Consider the following 19,974-nt stretch of genomic DNA (forward strand, 5'->3'; position numbering starts at 1 on the left):
AGTTTTAAGTGGACACAATATCTTTATTTTATATTTATGTGGTGCTGAGGAACCCAGTGCCTCATGCATACTAGGTGAGCACTCTATCACTGAGCCACAACCCCAGCCCTGTCAATTAAGTTAATGTAACATTCTAAATCTTTTGTTGTCATTTTAACAAATTTGCAGCATCTTCACCTGGAGTAGATTGTAATACCTCAAGAAGCCATTCCTCATCCATTCAATTTTTTTCATAAGTTTGCAGCAGTTCACCCACATCTTTAGACTCCCTTTGTGATTTTAGTTCTCTGCTGTTTCTACCACTTCTGTAGTTACTTCTTCCACTGATATTTTGAACCCGGCAAAGTCATCCATGAGGGTTGAAATCAACTTCTCTCAAACTGTTGATATTTTTATTTCCTCCCATGAATCACAGATGTTTTTACTGGCATCTAAAATGGTGAATCTTTTCCAGAAGTTTTTCAATTTACTCCACCCAGATCCATCAGAGAAATCATTATCCATGGCAGCTGTGGCCTTACAAAATGTATTTCTTAAATAATAAGACTTGAAGGTTGAAATTACTCCTTGATCTGTGAGCAAGGAGGCTGTTTTGCTTTCTTAGCATGCATGTGTTGTGTTCACTGGGATAGCAATTTTAATTTCCTTCAAGAATTTTTCCTTTGCATTCATTTATTTTTATGTGGTGCTAAGGATAGAACCCAGGGCTAAAAAACTTGGCTACTATTTGTCATGGAAGTCTTAGCTCTTAGTCTCTTTAAGCTTGCAATATGCATACCTAGTAAGCTTAATCATTTCTTGGTTTTGCCTTAAAAGGAGAGATATGCATTTCTTCTTTTCACTCAAACACTTAGTGGTCATTATAGGGATATTGAGTACCTAATTTCAATATCGTGTCTCCAGGAATAGGGAGCCCTGAGGAGGGAGAGAAAGACAAACAATTGTTTCAGGAGAGTAGTTAGAACACACATTTATCAGTTAAATTGACTGTCTTTTTATGTACATGTTTTGTGATAGGCAAAATGATTACAGTAGTAGCATCAAAGATCACAGATCACTGTAATAGATATAATACTTTTTTTTAAAGTTTAAAAGCATATGATGCTGGAAGAAATGACATCAGTAGATTTACTTAGTTTAGGGCTGCTATAAAGCTTCAGTTTATTAAAAACAATAACAGTGTTATCCACAAAGTACAATAAAAATGAAACCCAAAAGAGATATGCCTCGTTTTGTTTTGGTGCTGGGGATTGAGCTCAGAGTCTCATACATGCAGAAAATAATGTAAAATTAAACTATTACAGGAAAACCCAGTAAATGGTTCTTAGCATTTCATCTTTTTAAGAATAAGGCAATATGTAAAGAAACATGCTTAACTTATAGAAAGTTCTTACTTTTGCACCAGTTAGGTTAAATTGTTGAGGTGAGGGGGCAGTTCGAGATAATGTCAAAAAATAGTACATCTTACTGTGGAGAACTTAAATACAGTTATTACCTGTATCTCCTGTGATACCATTGTTATAATGAAGGTCTACCCTTATACTTTGTGATCCTAGATATATAGGAAAGAGTTGTGGGAACATTGTAGACCAAAGTAGGACAAGAATCATTCACTCAGTACAAGTCTTGACCTAATGATTCACCCTGAAGCATTTACAAAATTCTCATAACTGTGAGGTAAGGATACTGAGACTCAGAGATGTTAAAGAAGTTGCCCTAAGATTATTGAGCTGGAAAGTTCTAAAGAGTGAACTTGATATTGTGGATGAAACAAAAATTTTTAAAGTTTAAAAGCATATGATGCTGGAAGAAATGACATCAGTAGCATCTGCCATGACCTCTTAGGAAGTTGTTGTTTTGTGAAATACTGTACCTATGCTTCATCTAAATCCAAGTGGACTATGCTTTGGTGTATTTATAAATGATGGAATCAGTTTCCGAAATTAAGCTTTTTATTTGCAATTTTAAAAAAAGAGTGAACTTGAATCTAGTTGTATCTTAACCTAAAAATCTTCAGTTTTGCCCAAGCCCCATAAGTGAAGAGTTTGAACTAGATTAGTCTATGGAAGCCTGGGACAGGAATTGCAGTTAATAACTAACTAGTCTGAAATTTGTGGTTTAGAATTTTAATTTGTTGAGAAACTGAATTCTTTTACAATTATGATTTTGTAGTTTGGTTGTAAGAAAGAAATGGTATTCTTCTATTCTCTTTTTTTTTTTTTTTTTTTTTTTTTTAAGAGAGGTGAGAGAGAGAGAGAGAGAGAGAGAAACAGAGAGAATTTTTAATATTTATTTTTTAGTTTTTTGGCGGACACAACATCTGTGTTTGTATGTGGTGCTGAGGATCGAACCCGGGCCGCACGCATGCCAGGCGAGCGCGCTACCACTTGAGCCACATCCCCAGCCCTCTTCTATTCTCTTAATGTGAAGACCACAAATAGTTTTCATCATTATTCTGGTAATTAGTTCACATAATTTAAATGCTCAAACTCTTCAAGAATATACTTTCATTCTTTGCCTGATTTTTGCCACTTGAGTTCTTTGAAGTGCCTGAAGTTCTGTTTTATGGTAGCTGCTGAAAGAAACATGCTGTGAAGAACAGACACAAACAATAGATCTCATTGTTCCCAGCCCTTTGTATTTCTACTCCTTCTCCTCATTCCACCTGGAAAAAACATATTTTCAATTCTCTAAGATTTGCCTGTTAAATTAAAAAAGACTAAGTTTCTTAGTTATGGGTATCATTGATATTGCAGAATAATCAAAAGATTTAGGTATATGTGTAATTTCCTGGCCTTTTCTTACATAATTGTCTGGATAAATACTTGAACAGATAGTCCTAGTGACAGAATGAGAGAGGGCTGGAGGTGTAGCTCAGTGGTAAAGGTGAGGCCCTAGGTTCAGTCCTCAGCACCGTGATGGTGGGAGAAAAAAAATTCTACTCAGAATTATTTTTTCGTATTTTAGAATTCATCTGCTAACTGGAACATTTGGCTGGTCTGTTTAATTTATTCTTTTATTGCCTTAACTCCAATGTATCTGATTTTTTTTTAAGAACCAGATGTAAGTTCAGAGGAATCTGTCTCCACTGTAGAAGAACAAGAGAATGAAACTCCACCTGCTACATCTAGTGAGACAGAACAACCCAAAGGGGAACCTGAGAATGAAGAGAAGGAAGAAAACAAGTCTTCTGAGGAAACCAAAAAGGAGTAAGGAGTTAGACCTTATTTTTACTTACAATTGGAGATTACATAAAAGGACTGCCGATCAGAAGTATTACAACATTGGTTTTTGCTAGGTGTTTGCTTTTGGGACTTACCTTTTAGAATTATTTGAAATAGTTTTATTATGTAGTTATATGGCTTATTAGAGTGTATAGTAGTTAGAACAGTTGGAGTAGCCCAGCTGTCTTTACTTTTGGCTTTGTGGTGTTTTTATTTTTAGAATTCACTGTGGGAATTTCTGATACTTTAAGCATTGTCAAAATCTCAATAAAAAATGAAACATAGGTGTAAAAATCTGACCTGGAAGATATTTAATTGTTTAATTCCTACTTTACTGCCAGGAGTGTATTGTTTCTTGTGCTTCTATTATAGTAAACATCTGTCAAACCATTGCTAGAGTGACCTAAAACTGTATGCTTGGTGACATTTTCTTTTTATTTATTCTAATTAGGTATATATGACAGCAGAATGTATTTTGATTCATTGTACATAATTGCAGTACAACTTTTCATTTCTCTGCTTGCAGGTGAGGTTGTACAGGATGATGTAGCATTGTACCATGTGTGCTGTCATACATGTATCTTTCCTGCCCCCAGGCCCCCTTTCCTTCCCTTCTTCCTCTTTGCCCAATCACAGTTAATGACATTTTCAATTGGCGGTAATGTTAAACATTTGAAAGCAAAATTTGCAATTGATGATTTGTATCTATAGGAGACAGTAGCAATTATTTTTTAATTTTATTAATGTTTTCGTTTTTTGCAGGATAACTGGTATTATTCTTTCAGTAGGTGGCCAGGACGGTTAGAGATTACTTTTTTTTTAATTGGTTGTTCAAAACATTACAAAGCTCATGACATATCATCTTTCAAACATTTGATTCAAGTGGATTATGAACTCCCATTTTTACCCCAAATACAAATTGCAGAATCACTTCGGTTACACATTCACATTTTTACATAATGCCATATTAGTGACTGTTGTATTCTGCTACCTTTCCTATCCCCTACTATCCCTCCTCTCCTCCCCTCCCCTCCCATCTTCCTTCTCTACCTCATCTGCTGTTGTTCAGTTCTCTCCCTTGTTTTTTTTTCCCCCCTTTCCCCTCACAACCTCTTATAGGTAATTTTGTGTAACATTGAGGGTCTCCTTCCATTTCCATGCAATTTCTCTTCTCTCTCCCTTTCCCTCCCACCTCTCGTTCCTGTTTAATGTTAATCTTTTCCTCATACTCTTCCTCCCTGCTCTGTTCTTAATTGCTCTCCTTATATCAAAGAAGACATTTGGCATTTGTTTTTTAAGGATTGGCTAGCTTCACTTAGCTTAATCTGCTCTAATGCCATCCATTTCCCTGCAAATTCCATGATTTTGTCATTTTTTAGTGCTGCATAATACTCCATTGTGTATAAATGCCACATTTTTTTATCCATTCATCTATTGAAGGGCATCTAGGTTGGTTCCACAGTCTAGCTATTGTGCATTGTGCTGCTATGATCATTGATGTGGGCAGTATCCCTATAGTACGCTCTTTTAAGGTCCTCAGGGAATAGTCCGAGAAGGGCAATAGCTGGGTCAAATGGTGGTTCCATTCCCAGCTTTCCCAGGAATCTCCATACTGCTTTCCAGATTGGCCGCACCAATTTGCAGTCCCACCAGCAATGTACAAGAGTACCCTTTTCCCCACATCCTCGCCAGCACTTATTGTTGTTTGACTTCATAATGGCTGCCAATCTTACTGGAGTGAGATGGTATCTTAGGGTGGTTTTGATTTGCATTTCTCTGACTGCTAGAGATGGTGAGCATTTTTTCATGTACTTGTTGATTGATTGTATGTCCACTCTGAGAAGTGTCTGTTCAGGTCCTTGGCCCATTTGTTGATTGGGTTATTTGTTATTGTTTAATTTTTTGAGTTCTTTGTATATTCTGCATGCACAAAAGTTAATTCAAAATGGATCAAAGAGCTTGATATCAAATCAGAGACTCTGCACCTGATAGAAGAAAAAGTTGGCTCCGATCTACATATTGTGGGGCGGGGCTCCAAATTCCTTAATAGGATGCCCATAGCCCAAGAGTTAATAACAAGAATAAACAAATGGGACTTACTTAAACTAAAAAGTTTTTTTCTCAGCAAGAGAAACAATAAGAGAGGTAAATAGGGAACCTACATCCTGAGATTACTTTTTAAATAAAATAGTAATAACTGTACTTTCTAGGTGTGGTATAATCCTGAGGGAATTCTTTATTCTGTTTTCGTGTTTATAAGTAAGGTCTATGGAATGCTCAGCAGCTTTCCTGTATTTTTAAATGTGAATGAAATACTGTTGTTATTATTTAGAATAAAATTTACATAATGCACTAGCCTCAAATTGTTTTGATAAACATAATCTCTAATTCTTACAATACCTTGAATGTGTTACTATTTCATAGCTGAGGTGACGGAGCCATCACTTGCTAAGATCGTATAGCTAATTCTACAGAGTGTTCTAGCTAAAACTCCAACCTAGTTTTCTGCCTTCTGAGTTTGCGTTCTTTCTGTCATATGATATGTATGTATTGTAGTGGTGACTAGTATACATTTTTAAATTTATATATATATATATTCTGACTTTATGGTTGTCCATCCGTATCCAAGGAGGATTTTTTTCAGGGATTCTCCAGATAACCAAAATCCTGAAATGTACATGTCCCTTAATGAAAATGGCATAGTACTTGCATGTAATTTAGGTACCTCCTTCTATATACTTGAAATCATCTCTAAGATTATAATACATAATACAATGTAAAAGTTTTGTAAACCACTTTTCTGTATTGTTTAGGGAATAATGACAAGGAAAATATTTGTATGTGTTCAGTACAGATGGGATTTTTTTTTTTTCAAATATTTTCAGTCCTTGGGTACAGAACTCAAAAATGTGAAACCCACAGATGCAAGTGCCAACTGTATCTTTATGAAGAGCTTGTCTTGCATAATAACCTTTTTTGTTGTTTTGTTTTAAAGTGAGAAAGATCAGTCTAAAGAAAAGGAGAAGAAAGTGAAAAAAACGATACCTTCCTGGGCTACCCTTTCTGCTAGCCAGCTAGCCAGGGCCCAGAAACAAACACCGATGGCTTCCTCCCCACGCCCCAAGATGGATGCAATTCTGACTGAGGCCATTAAGGCAAGTTTTTATTTAAAACAATTATCTTGGATTTATCCTGTTCATCTTTTGCTTGTTTGAAAATGGCATACTCTATCCATACATTGTTTTACTTCCTAAAGGAGTAATTAAAAAGCCATGTTGAAGATCAAGTTTTTTAGTATAATCTCATTTGGTGAGTGATGTTCTTTTTAAAAATTTATATTTATTGTAACAAGTAATTTTAAACTTTAGAAATTTTTTTTTTTTTACTCAGATTATTAAGTAGAGTTTTTATTTGATGGCTGAAATGTTAATTCATTCAACAAACATGAAAGGATTATCTTCTCTGAGTCAAGCAACTCTGCTAATGATACAGCATAGACATAGGTCAGGTCCTTTCCCTCATAAAATCTGATTGTAACTAAGGAAATAATTCTGTTTATGTGTGTGTGGTACTGGGGTTCAAACCCAAGGCTCTGTGCATGTTAGGCAAAGTGCTCTACCACTGATGCACATCCCCAGCCGAACATTATTAAAAATACATATTGCAAGTCAGATATTCATAGCAGTTATCTTTCACATCTGAACTAAGACACCCTCTTATAAGCCTACATTTTGTTTCATTACCTAAACATTACAAAATATTGCAGAATTATCCTCCTTACCTAGTTTATGACTTTGCCTATAACTCATTGCCTGCCTTTAGCTTATTTTTAATATTTTAATGATATTTTCTTATCTGATGCTGTATTGTGTAGATCTTTGTATAATTTTGTATTATTTCACATGATCAAACCATAAGAGGAGTTAAAAACAGACCATGTTTTAACTCCTCCATAAGAGAAGTTAAAAACAAAACCTCATTTCAGGGACCATGTTGCTGGAGTCTGGGTAAGGATTGGGGAAAGATGGATTCAGATCATTTTAACCAAGGGTGGTGTACATAGGAAGGAGCAGTCAGGTTATCATCTGAGAATGAACTGAGAAGGGAGATCCTCAGACCTCTTTCTTCTTTCCTTAAGGTTTTTTTAGGCTCTCACCTCCTTAAGAAAACTTTCTTTTTTTTTTTTTTTTTTTTAATAAGACACAGCAGTCATTGCTTTTTTTTTTTTTTTTTTTTAAAGAGAGAGAGAGAGAGAGGATTTTTTTAATTTTTTTTTTTTTTTTTTTTTTTTTTTTAGTTTTCGACGGATACAACATCTTTGTTTATATGTGGTGCTGAGGATTGAACCCGGGCCACACGCATGCCCGGCAAGCGTGCTACCGCTTGAGCCACATCCCCAGCCCAAGAAAACTTTCTTGAAGCCAGACAGTGGTGTTATCCTGTACTTGCACCTACTCCAGAGGCTGAAGCAGGAGGATCACTCAAGCCCAGGACTAAGTTTGAGGCCACCCTGGGCAACATAGAGAGATCCTGTCTTACAGAAAAAGAGGGAGAAGCTTCCTTGGTTTAGAGAGCTTGACTGTAGTAAGGTCTTTATTCTTTGTGTAGCCTCTCCTCAGGAATTTTATTTCATGACCACTCATCCTGGGTTTGTAGGAGCATTTGTTTCAAGCATGACGAAGGGGTCTAGGGCTGGGGTTGTGGTTCGCCGGTTCGAGGGCTTGCCTAGCATGTGTGAAGCCCTGGGTTCAATCCTCAGCACCACATAAAAATAAAATAAAGGTATTGTGTCCAACTACAACTAAATAAACAAAATATTTTAAAAAAAAGAAAAATAAGAAAGGACTAAAATTTTAAAACAAAAAATTAAGAGCATTAGGTTAAGGCTGGGGTTGTGGCTCTTTTTGTGTGCTTTTTTCTGCTGACATTCATAGAATGCCTGCAAAGGTATATTGGTTCTGCTGTGCCAAAACTCATTCCTAAAAATTGGCAAGACATGTTTTCCTATAAGTAATAAAAATATTTGACTTTCTTCATTTTGCCGGGGAGGGGGCGAGTTACCAGGGATTGAACTCAGGGGCACTCAACCACTGAGCCACATCCCTAGGCCTATTTTTGTATTATATTAGAGACAGGATCTGGGTTGCTTAGCCCCTTACCAAATTGATGAGGCTGGCTCTGAACTCGAAATCCTCCTGCCTTAGCCTCCGAAGCTACTGGGATTACAGGTGTGCATCACCAACTTTCCTCATTTTAATACTAAAGATCTATCTTCTCAATACAAAACACAATTAAAATAGAGTATTTATTAATATACAGACTGTTCTTCATGTGTTTCTGAACAAGTTAAAATTGTTGCAAAAATATGTAATAATTATGTATTTCTCCACAGCCTGAAGTTATCTGTTCATTCTTCCCTACCTTACTTACCATCTGTTATAAAGTTCACTTCCCAAAAAACTTATTTGAAAGTATGTGTCAAGTTCTCTAATAAAAATAACTAGTTTAAAGTAATGTATGTGGTTTCATAAATCTGTTTTCTAGGCATGCTTCCAGAAGAGTGGTGCATCAGTGGTTGCTATTCGAAAATATATCATCCATAAGTATCCTTCTCTGGAGCTGGAGAGAAGGGGCTACCTCCTTAAACAAGCCCTAAAAAGAGAATTGAATAGAGGAGTCATCAAACAGGTAGTTGTCGGAAATAAGATTATTTGGGTTGGGGTGTGGCTTAGTGGTAGAGTACACCTAGCATCTGTGAATCTCTGGGTTTGATTCCTGTTATCAAATAAACAAAGGGAATAAGAATATCTTGTGTGTACTATGAATCAAAATGCATTTTGCTGTCATATATACCTAATTAAATTAAAAAAAGAATATCTTGTGTATCAGCTATGCTATGTTGTTCATATTTAGTATCATTTAGGATCTTTATGTTCTTTTGTGTTAAAAATAAGTTGCATGATGTTAATACTTAAGCTTAACCTAATTTTAGTATTTAAGATTAGGCTTGAAAAACACATTGCCAGTTGCTTTTATAATTAACTATCCTTCTGAAGAGCAGAAGAAATAAGGTATAATTTTTATTTTCCTTAGTTGGATTATTTTGGAGGCTGCTCGTGCTAGAAATCACATAGCAATGAAAATGCGAAGTAGGTTAAGGAAGCCTGTTATTGCAGTAGCAAAGAGGACAGTTGCTCTTATCTTGGGTTTGTTAGCTTTGAAACCTAATTTATTTGATTAGACTTTTTATTTATAAATTAGCTTTGTAAATAGGTTCATCTTAATTGGTTAATACTTAAAACTATCAAAGACTGTTAGAAGAACCAGGGAAACCTGAGTTAATTGAGACCAGTTCTAGAACCAATACTGATTCCAAGTATAGTCTATGATATCTTGCACAGTTATTAAGAATTGCTTAGAATCATAGCCATGATATATTGAGTGTCTCCTGTGTGTCAGGTGCTTATGGGTTCATCAATGTACCGAGGATTGAACTCAGGATTGCTTAACCACTGAGCCACGTTCCCAGCCCTTTTTTGTATTTCATTTCAAGACAGGGTCTTGCTGAGTTACTTAGGGCCTCGCTAAGTAGCTGAGTTGGCTTTAAACTCAGGATCCTCTTGTCTCAGCCTCCTGAAATGCTGGGCTTATAGGCATGTACCACCCAGTGAAGAGAACATATCTTGCTGTGTGGCACTTAGAGTCTGGCTTTCTCAAAATATATAAAATTGCCGGCACAGTGGAGTTAAGGTCTGTACGATTTTTGATTATTGTGAATCAACTTTAAAGTTGTATGAAAGTAAGTGCTTTGTAATATGTGATAAGACTTAAACATACAATCCTGTGCAATATTTATCAGATTATTAACCTTTTGCATAAGGAATAATCTGCAATTAGTAAACCACGGTGAAGCAATGCAGCCTGAGACCAATGGGAGCCTAAACTTGCCAAGGACCTGTTTTCTTCCAAGACATCGAGGGGTTTTCTCATTTCTTTCTTTTTTTTAATTACCCTGAGAGATTTTTGTACCTTCCTTTCATGGGACAAATTTTATGTTTTGTTTTATAAAAGCTGATAGTAGATTATTTAACCCAGTTTCACAATAGCGTTCTTCCCCAGTTTTGTATTTGTGGAAACAAAAGTTCAGAGGTTTGAGTGGATTGTCCAATTTTGAGTAACTAGATGGTACCATAGCTAAGATTTCATCCCAAGTCTTTTGACCCCTCTTCTATTGTTCTTTTGTCTCTGAAGAGCAAAATAACACTTCTTGCATCATGCTTTATAATTCTCTTATTCTAGTATAAAGTTACAAATATGAATATTAGAATAATTTAAAATAAAAATTATTTTACTTCAGGTAAAAGGAAAAGGTGCATCTGGAAGTTTTGTTGTGGTCCAGAAAGCAAGAAAAATGCCTCAGAAATCTAGAAACGCAAAAGTAAGTCAGTTTTAGAGTTTGACCACTGAAATACTATTACTACTCCTAAAAATAGCAGCATATATGGAGTGTTTACTATGTGTTGTTTTTTTCTACCAAGACTACTAAGGCCGAGAAAGATGATGACTAATTGCCTAGCTAGTAAGTAGAATAACCAGGGTGCAAATCCAAGCACTCTAGCCCAGTTAAGCCCATGGTCTTAAATGCCTTACATTGAATTATGGGCAGTTATATGAATTATATAACCTTTCATGAGTTTTTTTTTAAAGTAGAGGAGGTATGAAAGTATATTTTTTGCCCAATAGTAGATCTAAAAACTATATTCAAAGCCAATTTTCTTTTCTTTGTAAATACTAACACTCCCCCAAGACATAATAATTTCACTTATGTAAAATATTTCTGCAATAATAAACAGAAATGTCTAATATTCCATCTGTGTCAATACTTAGAATCATGAAAATTCCCCTGTATCTTTTTCACAACTCTGAATGTTTTTCTTTTTCTTGCCTTCTCCTTTTTTATTTTTTTTAAATAAAACTAACACTTTGAAAATAAACTTTTGTGTGCTTTCTGCCACTACACTTCACCCTTCGTTATTGAAGGCTAATAATGAATTAAGATCTTTAAATATATTATTCCCACTTTTAACTCTCAATATCAAGTTTTTATTGGGAAGAAATGGCACACAAATGAATTTAACTCCAGTGTGGTATGATTTACTTGAATGTGGGAAAAAAGTGATTATTTTCTATTTGCTAGTTGAATTGACAGTCAACTGAGGAAAGCCCTTGAGTTGTATATAGAAGTATATGAACTCTGAATGCTTTGTATTCTGTAATGATCATAATTTTTGTTATTGCATTTCAGAAGAGGAGCTCTGTGGTAGATCCAGAACCACAAGTAAAACTGGAGGATGTCCTCCCACTGGCCTTTACTCGCCTCTGTGAACCTAAAGAAGCTTCCTACAGTCTCATCAGGAAATATGTTTCTCAGTATTATCCTAAGCTTAGAGTGGACATCAGGTATTAGCCATTAATTTAGATCATGATTTCATGAGAAAGGAAACAAATTAAATATTCAGGAAGGATTACTTTTTAATATATATATTTTTTAATTATTAGAGCTATGTTATACATAGTGGGATTCATCCTGACAAACTCATACTTGCATAGAAATCAATTTCAGGAAGGATGGATTACTTTTAGCTGAGCTTTGCAGTTTTTTTTTTTTTTTTAGGGCCCCCCTCCCATTGTGTTTTCTTTTCCATATCACTTATATAGTTTTTTGAAACTTAAGCCACATTTTTTTTTGGTAAAGGGATTGAACCCAGGGACATTGAACCTCTAAGCCACATCCCCAGCCCTTTTAATAAATATTTTATTTAGAGACAGGGCTCGCTGCATTGCTGAGGCAAGCTTTGAACTGGCAATCCTCCTGTAAAATAGCCTTCTGAGCTGCTGGGATTACAGGCATGCGCTACCGCACCCAGCCACATATTCTTTTATAAGATCTTGATAGAATATAGGTGTCCCTCCTTATTTATGGGGGATTGGTTTCAGGACCCCCCTTGATACTGTGCTCTACAAATTCTGAAGTTTTTTAGTAAATGGTGTAGTATTTGCATATAGCCACATGTATCCTTCTGCATACTTTAAATCATCACTAGATTATTTATATAATATAAACATTATGTAAATTATTTTCATACTGCATGGTTTAGGAAATAATGGCAAGAAACAGTTTGTACACAAAGACACATTTTTCCCCTGAATATTTTTTTTTTTTTAAGGCTATGAACTTTTTTTCTTTTTTAATTTTTTTAATGTTATTTATTTACTTATTTTTATGTGATTCTGAGGATTGAACCCAGTGCCTCACACATGCCAGGCAAGCACTCTTCCACTGAGCCACAACCCCAGACCCCTAAATATTTCTGATCTGCTATTGGTTGAAGCCCCTCCCTGTTACAGAACCTTGTGGATACAGGGGTCTGACTGTAACTGTGTACCTGTCAGCTGTATGTACTCTTTTTTTCTTTAATATTTTGTTTTAGTTGTACTTGCACATGATACCTTTATTTTATTTTTATGTGGTGTTGAGGATCAAACCTAATGCCCCGCATGTGACAGGCGAGTGCTCTGCCACTGAGCCACAACTCCAGTCCCCATATGTACTCTTAGATACTCATTTTTCATTTAGATTTATTATAGAGCATGAGAGAATTCAGGCTTCAATAAAATTTAGCTCTAACCTGGGCACAGTGACTCACACTTGTAATCCTACCTATAATCCCTGCTACTCGAGAGATTGTGGCAGTAGGATCACAAATTCAAGATCATCCTCAACAACTTAGTGAGACCCTATCTCAAAATAAAATACGGCTGGGGATGTAGCTCAGTGGTAGAGCATTTCTGGGTTCAATCCTCAGTTTTGCAAAAATAAGTTAAAACTTAGCTCTGTTCACAAGTAGCATATCTTCATTTTAAAAACAATGAAAGAATTTTGGTAATTGTTATCATCTGGAATGATCATTTAGATTATCACATTTGCTCAGTTGTGGATTCATACAGACATTAATTTGTTTAAATTTGTGATTCCCAGAATGTGAGTTTTAAGTGTGTTTGGAGAAGATCTTTGTTGTGGTGATCTTTGGAAGACTGGTTATTTAATTCAGAGTCATTCTACAGAAGGTTATTTTACTGAATGTGTATCCTTCTGATACATTTTAGTCCAGTATTTACTTGGGTTACTTGGGTTAATGAGATTTCAGTTCGGAAGCCACGTTTTCAGAAAATCCATTTTTGATCTTGAAACTACCCAACGTAAGTGTTAGTGAAATAGTGAAAAAGAAAAGGACATCATAAGGTCAGAAAATATGATATTAATAACTTGACATTCATGCTTCTTTATGCTATGAAATATGGTTAGGCAGATACAACTGTGGATCAGAAATGCATTGTATAATACATTTAAAGATGGAAACACATTTCACTTTTATTTCCCTTATTCTCTATTTTTTAGTGACTGGAAACCATATTCTCCCCCAGTAATAAATATTTTTTTGTTTCACTTTTTTTTTTTTCCTTTCTTAGGTTTATGCTTTATTTACATAAGAATGTGTGTTGCTCTCAGTGTGATTGTACTCCGTGTCTGTAATCTTTTGAAACATTTTTTTGGCATCATCTTATTGAAACAAACTTTGCCTGATAATAATGGGTTGTTTACTCAAAGATGCCAGTGAACCTGAAGACCTTTATCCATGACCTCCCCTGCCCCCATCCCCATAGCTAATTCTAGGAATTGAACCCAGGGTTGCCTAACCAATGAGCAACAACCCCAGCCCTTTTATTAAGTTTGAGGTGAGATATATATACATATTTATATAGATGTATTTTCATTTATTTATTTATTTACTTTTGTTGTAGTGGACCTTTATTTTATTTATTTATATGGGTGCTGAGAATCGAACCTGGTGCCTCATATATGCTAAACAAGTGCTCTTACAACTGAGCTACAACCCCAGCCCTTCATTAATAATCTTTTTCTCCACATTTTTTATTTTTGCATTATACTTGTACATAATGTTACATACATAATGTTACGTATTTGTACAGGTACTTACAATTCATGACTTTTTTATTGGTAGCTTTTTCTTTGATACATTTTTTCCCTCTTCTGTGAAATCATTGATTTTCTCTACTCTGATCACAGTGGAGTCCTGTCATACATTTTGAAAATGGAGCCCTACTTCCTTGGCCAAACAAAAGAACAATTAAAATGCTTCAAAAATATGAATTGTTGGGCTGGGGCTATAGCTCTGTAGTAAAATGTTTGCCTGGCACATGTGAGACACTGGGTTTGATCCTCAGCACCACGTAAAATAAATAAAGATATTGTGTCCGTCTACGACTAAAAATATATATATATATATATTAGAAATTATGAATTGTGGTGTAGCTCGGGTATAGTGCTTGCCCAGCATGGGCAATCTCTGAATTTTATCCTAGCACTGAAAAAAAAAAGAAAAAAAGAAATTGCCTATGCTATTTATATTTACTCCCCTCCTACTTTCTCAAACCCACTTTTTTTATTTTTTTGAGTGGGGAGTAGGATACTGAGGATTAAACCCCAGGGGTAATTAATCACCAAGCCCTATTTCTAACCTTTTTATTCTTTATTTTTGAGATGGGATCTTGCTAAGTTACTGATGCTGGCTTTGTACTTGTGATCTTCCTGCCTCAGCCTCCCAAGTTTCTGGAATTACAAAGCATGCGCCACCTCACTGAGCATATAAATCTACTTTTGTCACACTTCATCCCCATGTTTTACTACTCTTTGCTCTTGGCGTCACAGTCTCTTCCACATTGCAAATTTCTTAGCCTTAAGTTGCTGCCCTCTCACCAGCATTTAACATACTTGATTCCTCACTGCTTAAAACATTTCTTCACTTGCCCTCCAGGGTATGACACCTTCTTGATGTCTTTTTTTTTTTTTCAAATATTTTTTAGATGTAGATGGACACAATACCTTTATTTATTTTTATGAGGTGCTGAGGATCGAACCTAGGGCCTCATATATTGCTAGGCGAGTGCTGTACCACTGAGCCACAACCCCAGCCCTTCTTGATGTCTTACTGAAGCCTTACTACTCCTCTTTTCAACCTTTTAAGGATTTCATTGACCCTTTAATATAAATAATCCCCTGTATTACACCTTAGGCCTCTGGTCTTTTCTGTACATACTCACCAGTAATTGTTTCTGTTTGCAAACCTTCAAATACTACCTGTGCACACACATTAATTCACAAATGTGTAAATATAATCCACACCTCCCTTTTAACTCCAGATTCAGATGTATAGATACTGTTCAACATCACCACCAGGATGTTTAACTTAAGTATCCAAAACTGAACTCTTGATTATCCTCCCCAACTCCAGCAAAACAAGCCCTGCATTCTTCCACATTATCTTACTTTAGTTAATAGCAGCAGCATCTTTCCAGTTGTAGAAACTTTGTGCTGATCTCTTCTCTTTTTCTATGTCATCTATAAGCAATTATTTGGCTTTGTCTTTAAAAGATACCATTAAAGCTGGGCATGGTGGCACACACCTATAATCCCAAGAACTTAAGCTCTAAGCAACTTAGCTAGACCCTGTCTTAAAAAAGGGCTGGGGATGAGGCTCAGTGGTTAAGAGCCCTTGATTAAATCCTTGATACCAAAAATAAAGTACTGTTGAACAGACTACTCCTCATCACCTTCACCATGAATCTCTCCAAGGCTAATACCATCTCCTATCTGTATTAGAACACATAATCTCCTGCTATTTTTTCCAAGGCCCCCTTCAGTCTATTCTTTTTTTTTTTTAATACCTTTAATTTTATTTATTTTTCTGTGGTGTTGAGGATCGAACCCAGGGCCTTGCATGTGCTAGGCGAGCACTCTACTGCTGAGCCACAACCTCAGCCCACCCCCTTCAGTCTATTCTTAACATCGCCAGCCAAAGTGAGACTTAAAATGTATGATCATGTCACCTTCCTAACTCAAACCCTCCATTGGCTTCCCAGCCCCCTCATAGTTAAAGAAACAGTTGTCTTTTTTTTTTAATTTTACGTTTTATTTTGTGTAAAAAGGGGCAAATTTAGTGAATTATTTGGTCTTGTACACATTTTAATGCTTTTCACATCCATGCTGAAAATTTGCAGTTTGGTTAAAATGAAAGGAACACACATTTCTCCAAAGGAATTTTTCATACCATTATATACATTTCATGAGAAAGTTTGAAACACTTTTTAATGATCACAAGTTACCAGAAAATAAAAGATTAAATTTGTGCAGATATTGGTCTCTATATCAGATACATACAGAAATGATGTAAAAACCTATGCAGTTTACTTTGATCTCTATTCTCAAAAGATTTGCCTAGGGACAGATGCTTTTCTTTTGTATAAATGACTGTGGCTTTATTTAAAAATATGAAAATCAAAGGAAGAAACCCAGTTTAACCACAGTATTTTTAAAATCCCTTCCCAACATCAAAGAATCATTATCAAATATGTATTACCATAATGCACATGTTGTTGGGAGAGGTTATTCACATCACACAAAATTAGTAATAATAATAAAAAAGCAAGAGTTTTTAAAACAGTCCATAAGACATTACATGTCCATTCCATCTCTGACCTCAACTACTGCTCTTTTGTCTTTTACTGGCCTCATAGACTACATTTGCTGTTTCCTTTGTTTGAAAGGTTTTCCCTTCTTAATCTACTTTGCTGTTTTTTTCCAAGGCCCCCTTCAGTCTATTTTTTTATTATTATTATTTATTTAATTAATAATTGCTTTACATCAGGTTTTTACTCAAAGGCCATCATCACAGACCTGTCTTGACTGCTTTATTATTATTTCAAGTTGTAGATGAGTGCCTTCTCATTGTGTTGTCACATGGTAGAAAGAGCCTTTTCTACTTTATAAACATTCAATTTTGAACATTTTCAAAATACATGCAAAAATAAAGAACTATCATACTAATATCATTCCTAACAAAACTAATAATCCCTTAAAATCTAATACCAGTCCAAGTTCACATGTCCCCAGTTGTCTCCAATGTGACCTTTTACAGTTGTGCTGCCAAGTTTTTAGTCAAACATGGTCTACACATTGCATTTTATAGATATGATCAACCAAAACCTCTCTCCAGCCCAGGCAACACAATAAGACCCCATTTCAAAAAAAAAAAAAAAAAAAGAGAGATCGATCCATACTTTGCTTAATTGTTAAAGCATATCACTGTTGTAGACTAATGGTAATAAGTGATGAGTTTTGGGGGTGCCCTTGCAGTTTGAAAATTTGTTCTTTGTATGATACCTGGTTCTTTATGTATAGGTAATAACTTTGCTTCTTTGATTGGAAAAAAAACAAAGGATGCCAGCAGAGTCAGAATTTTAGATTAGGAAACAACCCTTGATCTTTAAGTTTTTCTTTCATTGATGTATTTATTACTATATTTTGTTTTGTTTTTGTTTTTTCCTGCAGGCCTCAGCTGTTGAAGAATGCTCTGCAGAGAGCAGTAGAGAGAGGACAGTTAGAACAAATAACTGGCAAAGGTGCTTCGGGGACATTCCAGGTTAGAAGCCAAAGATTTGGGTTTCGGATCCTCTTTATAATCTAAAAATGTATTGAGAAACCCAAAGAGTTATTTTGTTTTTTGGTACTGGAGATTGAAACCAGGGGTGTTTTATCATTAAGCTACATCCCCAGCCCTTATTTATTTATTTATTTATTTGTGTGTATTTTTTAGTTGTAGATGGGCACAGTATCTTTATTTATTTATTTTTTATGTGGTGCTGAGGATCGAATCCAGGGCCTCACGCTTGCAAGGCAAGTGCTTTACCATTGAATTACAATCCCAGCCCATCCTCTCCCCCTTTTATTTTTTAAAATTTTGAGACAATATTTCATGAAATTACTTAGAGCCTCACTAAGTTGCTGAGGCTGGTCTTGAACTTTCGATCCTCCTGCCTCAGCTTCCCAATATGCTGGGATTATAAGCATGCGCCATTGCACCCAGCTAGAGTTTTTGTTGATGTGGGTTATACCAATAGCAGTATTTACTGTATTAGAAATTAAAACTGAGGAAGTTTTAAAATACTTACTAATTCATTTAAAAATAATGGATAACTTGCTGTAGTGACTCATGCTTGTAATCCCAGTGACTTAGGAGATTGAGGCAGGAGGATCACAAGTTGGAGTCCAGTCTCTGCAACTTAATGAGACCCAGTCTCAAAAAGGACAGATTGTAGCTCAGTGGTAGAGCACCCCAAAGTTTAATTCCCAGTACTGTAAGAAAATTTTTAAAAATTACATTTTTCATGGGAAATAATTATTTTCCCTCAAACTTTTTTTAATGAAGAGAGAAGCACTTTTTATATTTTTTGCAAATGTCCTTAATATCTAGCTTTAATAGATAACTGGTATCTGTTCCAATGTATTTGGAGTCTATGAAGAATGTCCAGCCTCACATAGAAATACAGTTAGAAAAAGGTGGAGTATAGTAAAAGAACTTGCAGAAAGTTGTGGATATTGATTGTTTTTTGATCCTACCAAAAGTCTACAAATGGTAGGTTGGTTGTTTTCAATCTTTATTGAGGTATAATTTACTGTATACCCTAATACATATTCAAGTTAAAATTTAGAATTCAGTGAATTTTAATCAATTTACGTATTACTGACACTATTGAATTTGGGACATTTCCAGTGCCCAAAAAAGATCCCTTGTGCTCATTTGTAATCACTTAACATTGCCACACCTAGCCTCAGGCATCCTGGTGATCTTCTTTCTCTATAGATTCTGCACATTTCAAAAAGATGTGAAACCATTCATTACATGGCCTTTTGTATCTAGCTTCTTTCAGTTTTTCATATTGTAGCATTCACCTGCACTTTTTATTTATTTATTTTTTAGCTGTAGGCGAGCACAATACTTTTATTTATTTACTTATTTATTTATGTGGTGCTGAGAATCAAACCCAGTGCCTCACACATGCCCAAGCAAGTGCCTAGCCACATCCCCAGTCCCTATCTACAGTTTTTTATTACCAAGTAGTGCTCCATTGTGGCTCTAGCATTTGTACATCTGTTCATGAGGTGATGGACATTTGGATTATTTCTACTTTTTACTTAAATTGTGAATTCTGCCTGTGAACGTTTATGTCCAAGTCTTTGTAAATACATATACTTTCTCTCTCTCTTTTTTGTCAGTATTGGGAATTGAACACAGGGGCACTTTACCACTGAGCTATATCCCCAGCCTTTTTAATTTTTTAATTTTGAGGCAGGGTCTTGATGAGTTGCTGAGACTGGCCTCAAACTTGAAATGCTCCTGACTCATGCTCCCAAATGCTGGGGCTTCAGCTGCGGATGTGTTTTCATTTTCCTGGGATATATGTCTAGGAATAGACTTGCTGGGTTACAGGGTGAATTTGTGTTTTAGAAACTGGCATTTTGCACTATTTTATTTTTTTTTTATTTTTATTTTTTTGTCTTTTTTGGAACTGGGGGTCGAACCCAGGGCTTTGCGAATGCAAGGCAGACGCTTTGCCACTGAGCTACATCCCAGCCCTGCACTATTTTATATTCCCATCAGCAGTGTATAAGTTTATCTGTATTCTTGTCAACATCTGCTCTTATTCTTTTTATTATTAGCCATACTAGTAGATATGAAATGGTATTTGATTACAATTTTGATTGACATTTCCCTAGGGATTATTGATGATGAGCACTTATAGGCTGTTAGTTTCTTTGATGAATGTCTAT

The 19,974-nt window shown here is 35.5% G+C and overlaps 1 protein-coding gene across 7 annotated transcripts in view; it reads left to right on the forward strand.

Moving 5' to 3' along the window:
• Positions 1–19,974, forward strand: part of Hp1bp3 (heterochromatin protein 1 binding protein 3) — a 38,782-nt gene that overhangs the window by 7,877 nt on the left and 10,931 nt on the right. For all 7 annotated transcript variants that reach the window (XM_076861108.2, XM_076861111.2, XM_076861115.2 and 4 more), the window contains 6 exons: positions 3,056–3,209; positions 6,220–6,379; positions 8,769–8,912; positions 10,582–10,662; positions 11,530–11,684; positions 17,695–17,785. In XM_076861108.2, the coding sequence (XP_076717223.1) occupies positions 3,056–3,209; positions 6,220–6,379; positions 8,769–8,912; positions 10,582–10,662; positions 11,530–11,684; positions 17,695–17,785 (785 nt within the window). The remainder of the gene's footprint in view (positions 1–3,055; positions 3,210–6,219; positions 6,380–8,768; positions 8,913–10,581; positions 10,663–11,529; positions 11,685–17,694; positions 17,786–19,974) is intronic.

The sequence above is a fragment of the Callospermophilus lateralis genome, chromosome 7 (assembly GCF_048772815.1).
Source record: "Callospermophilus lateralis isolate mCalLat2 chromosome 7, mCalLat2.hap1, whole genome shotgun sequence".
Taxonomy (NCBI): domain Eukaryota; kingdom Metazoa; phylum Chordata; class Mammalia; order Rodentia; family Sciuridae; genus Callospermophilus; species Callospermophilus lateralis.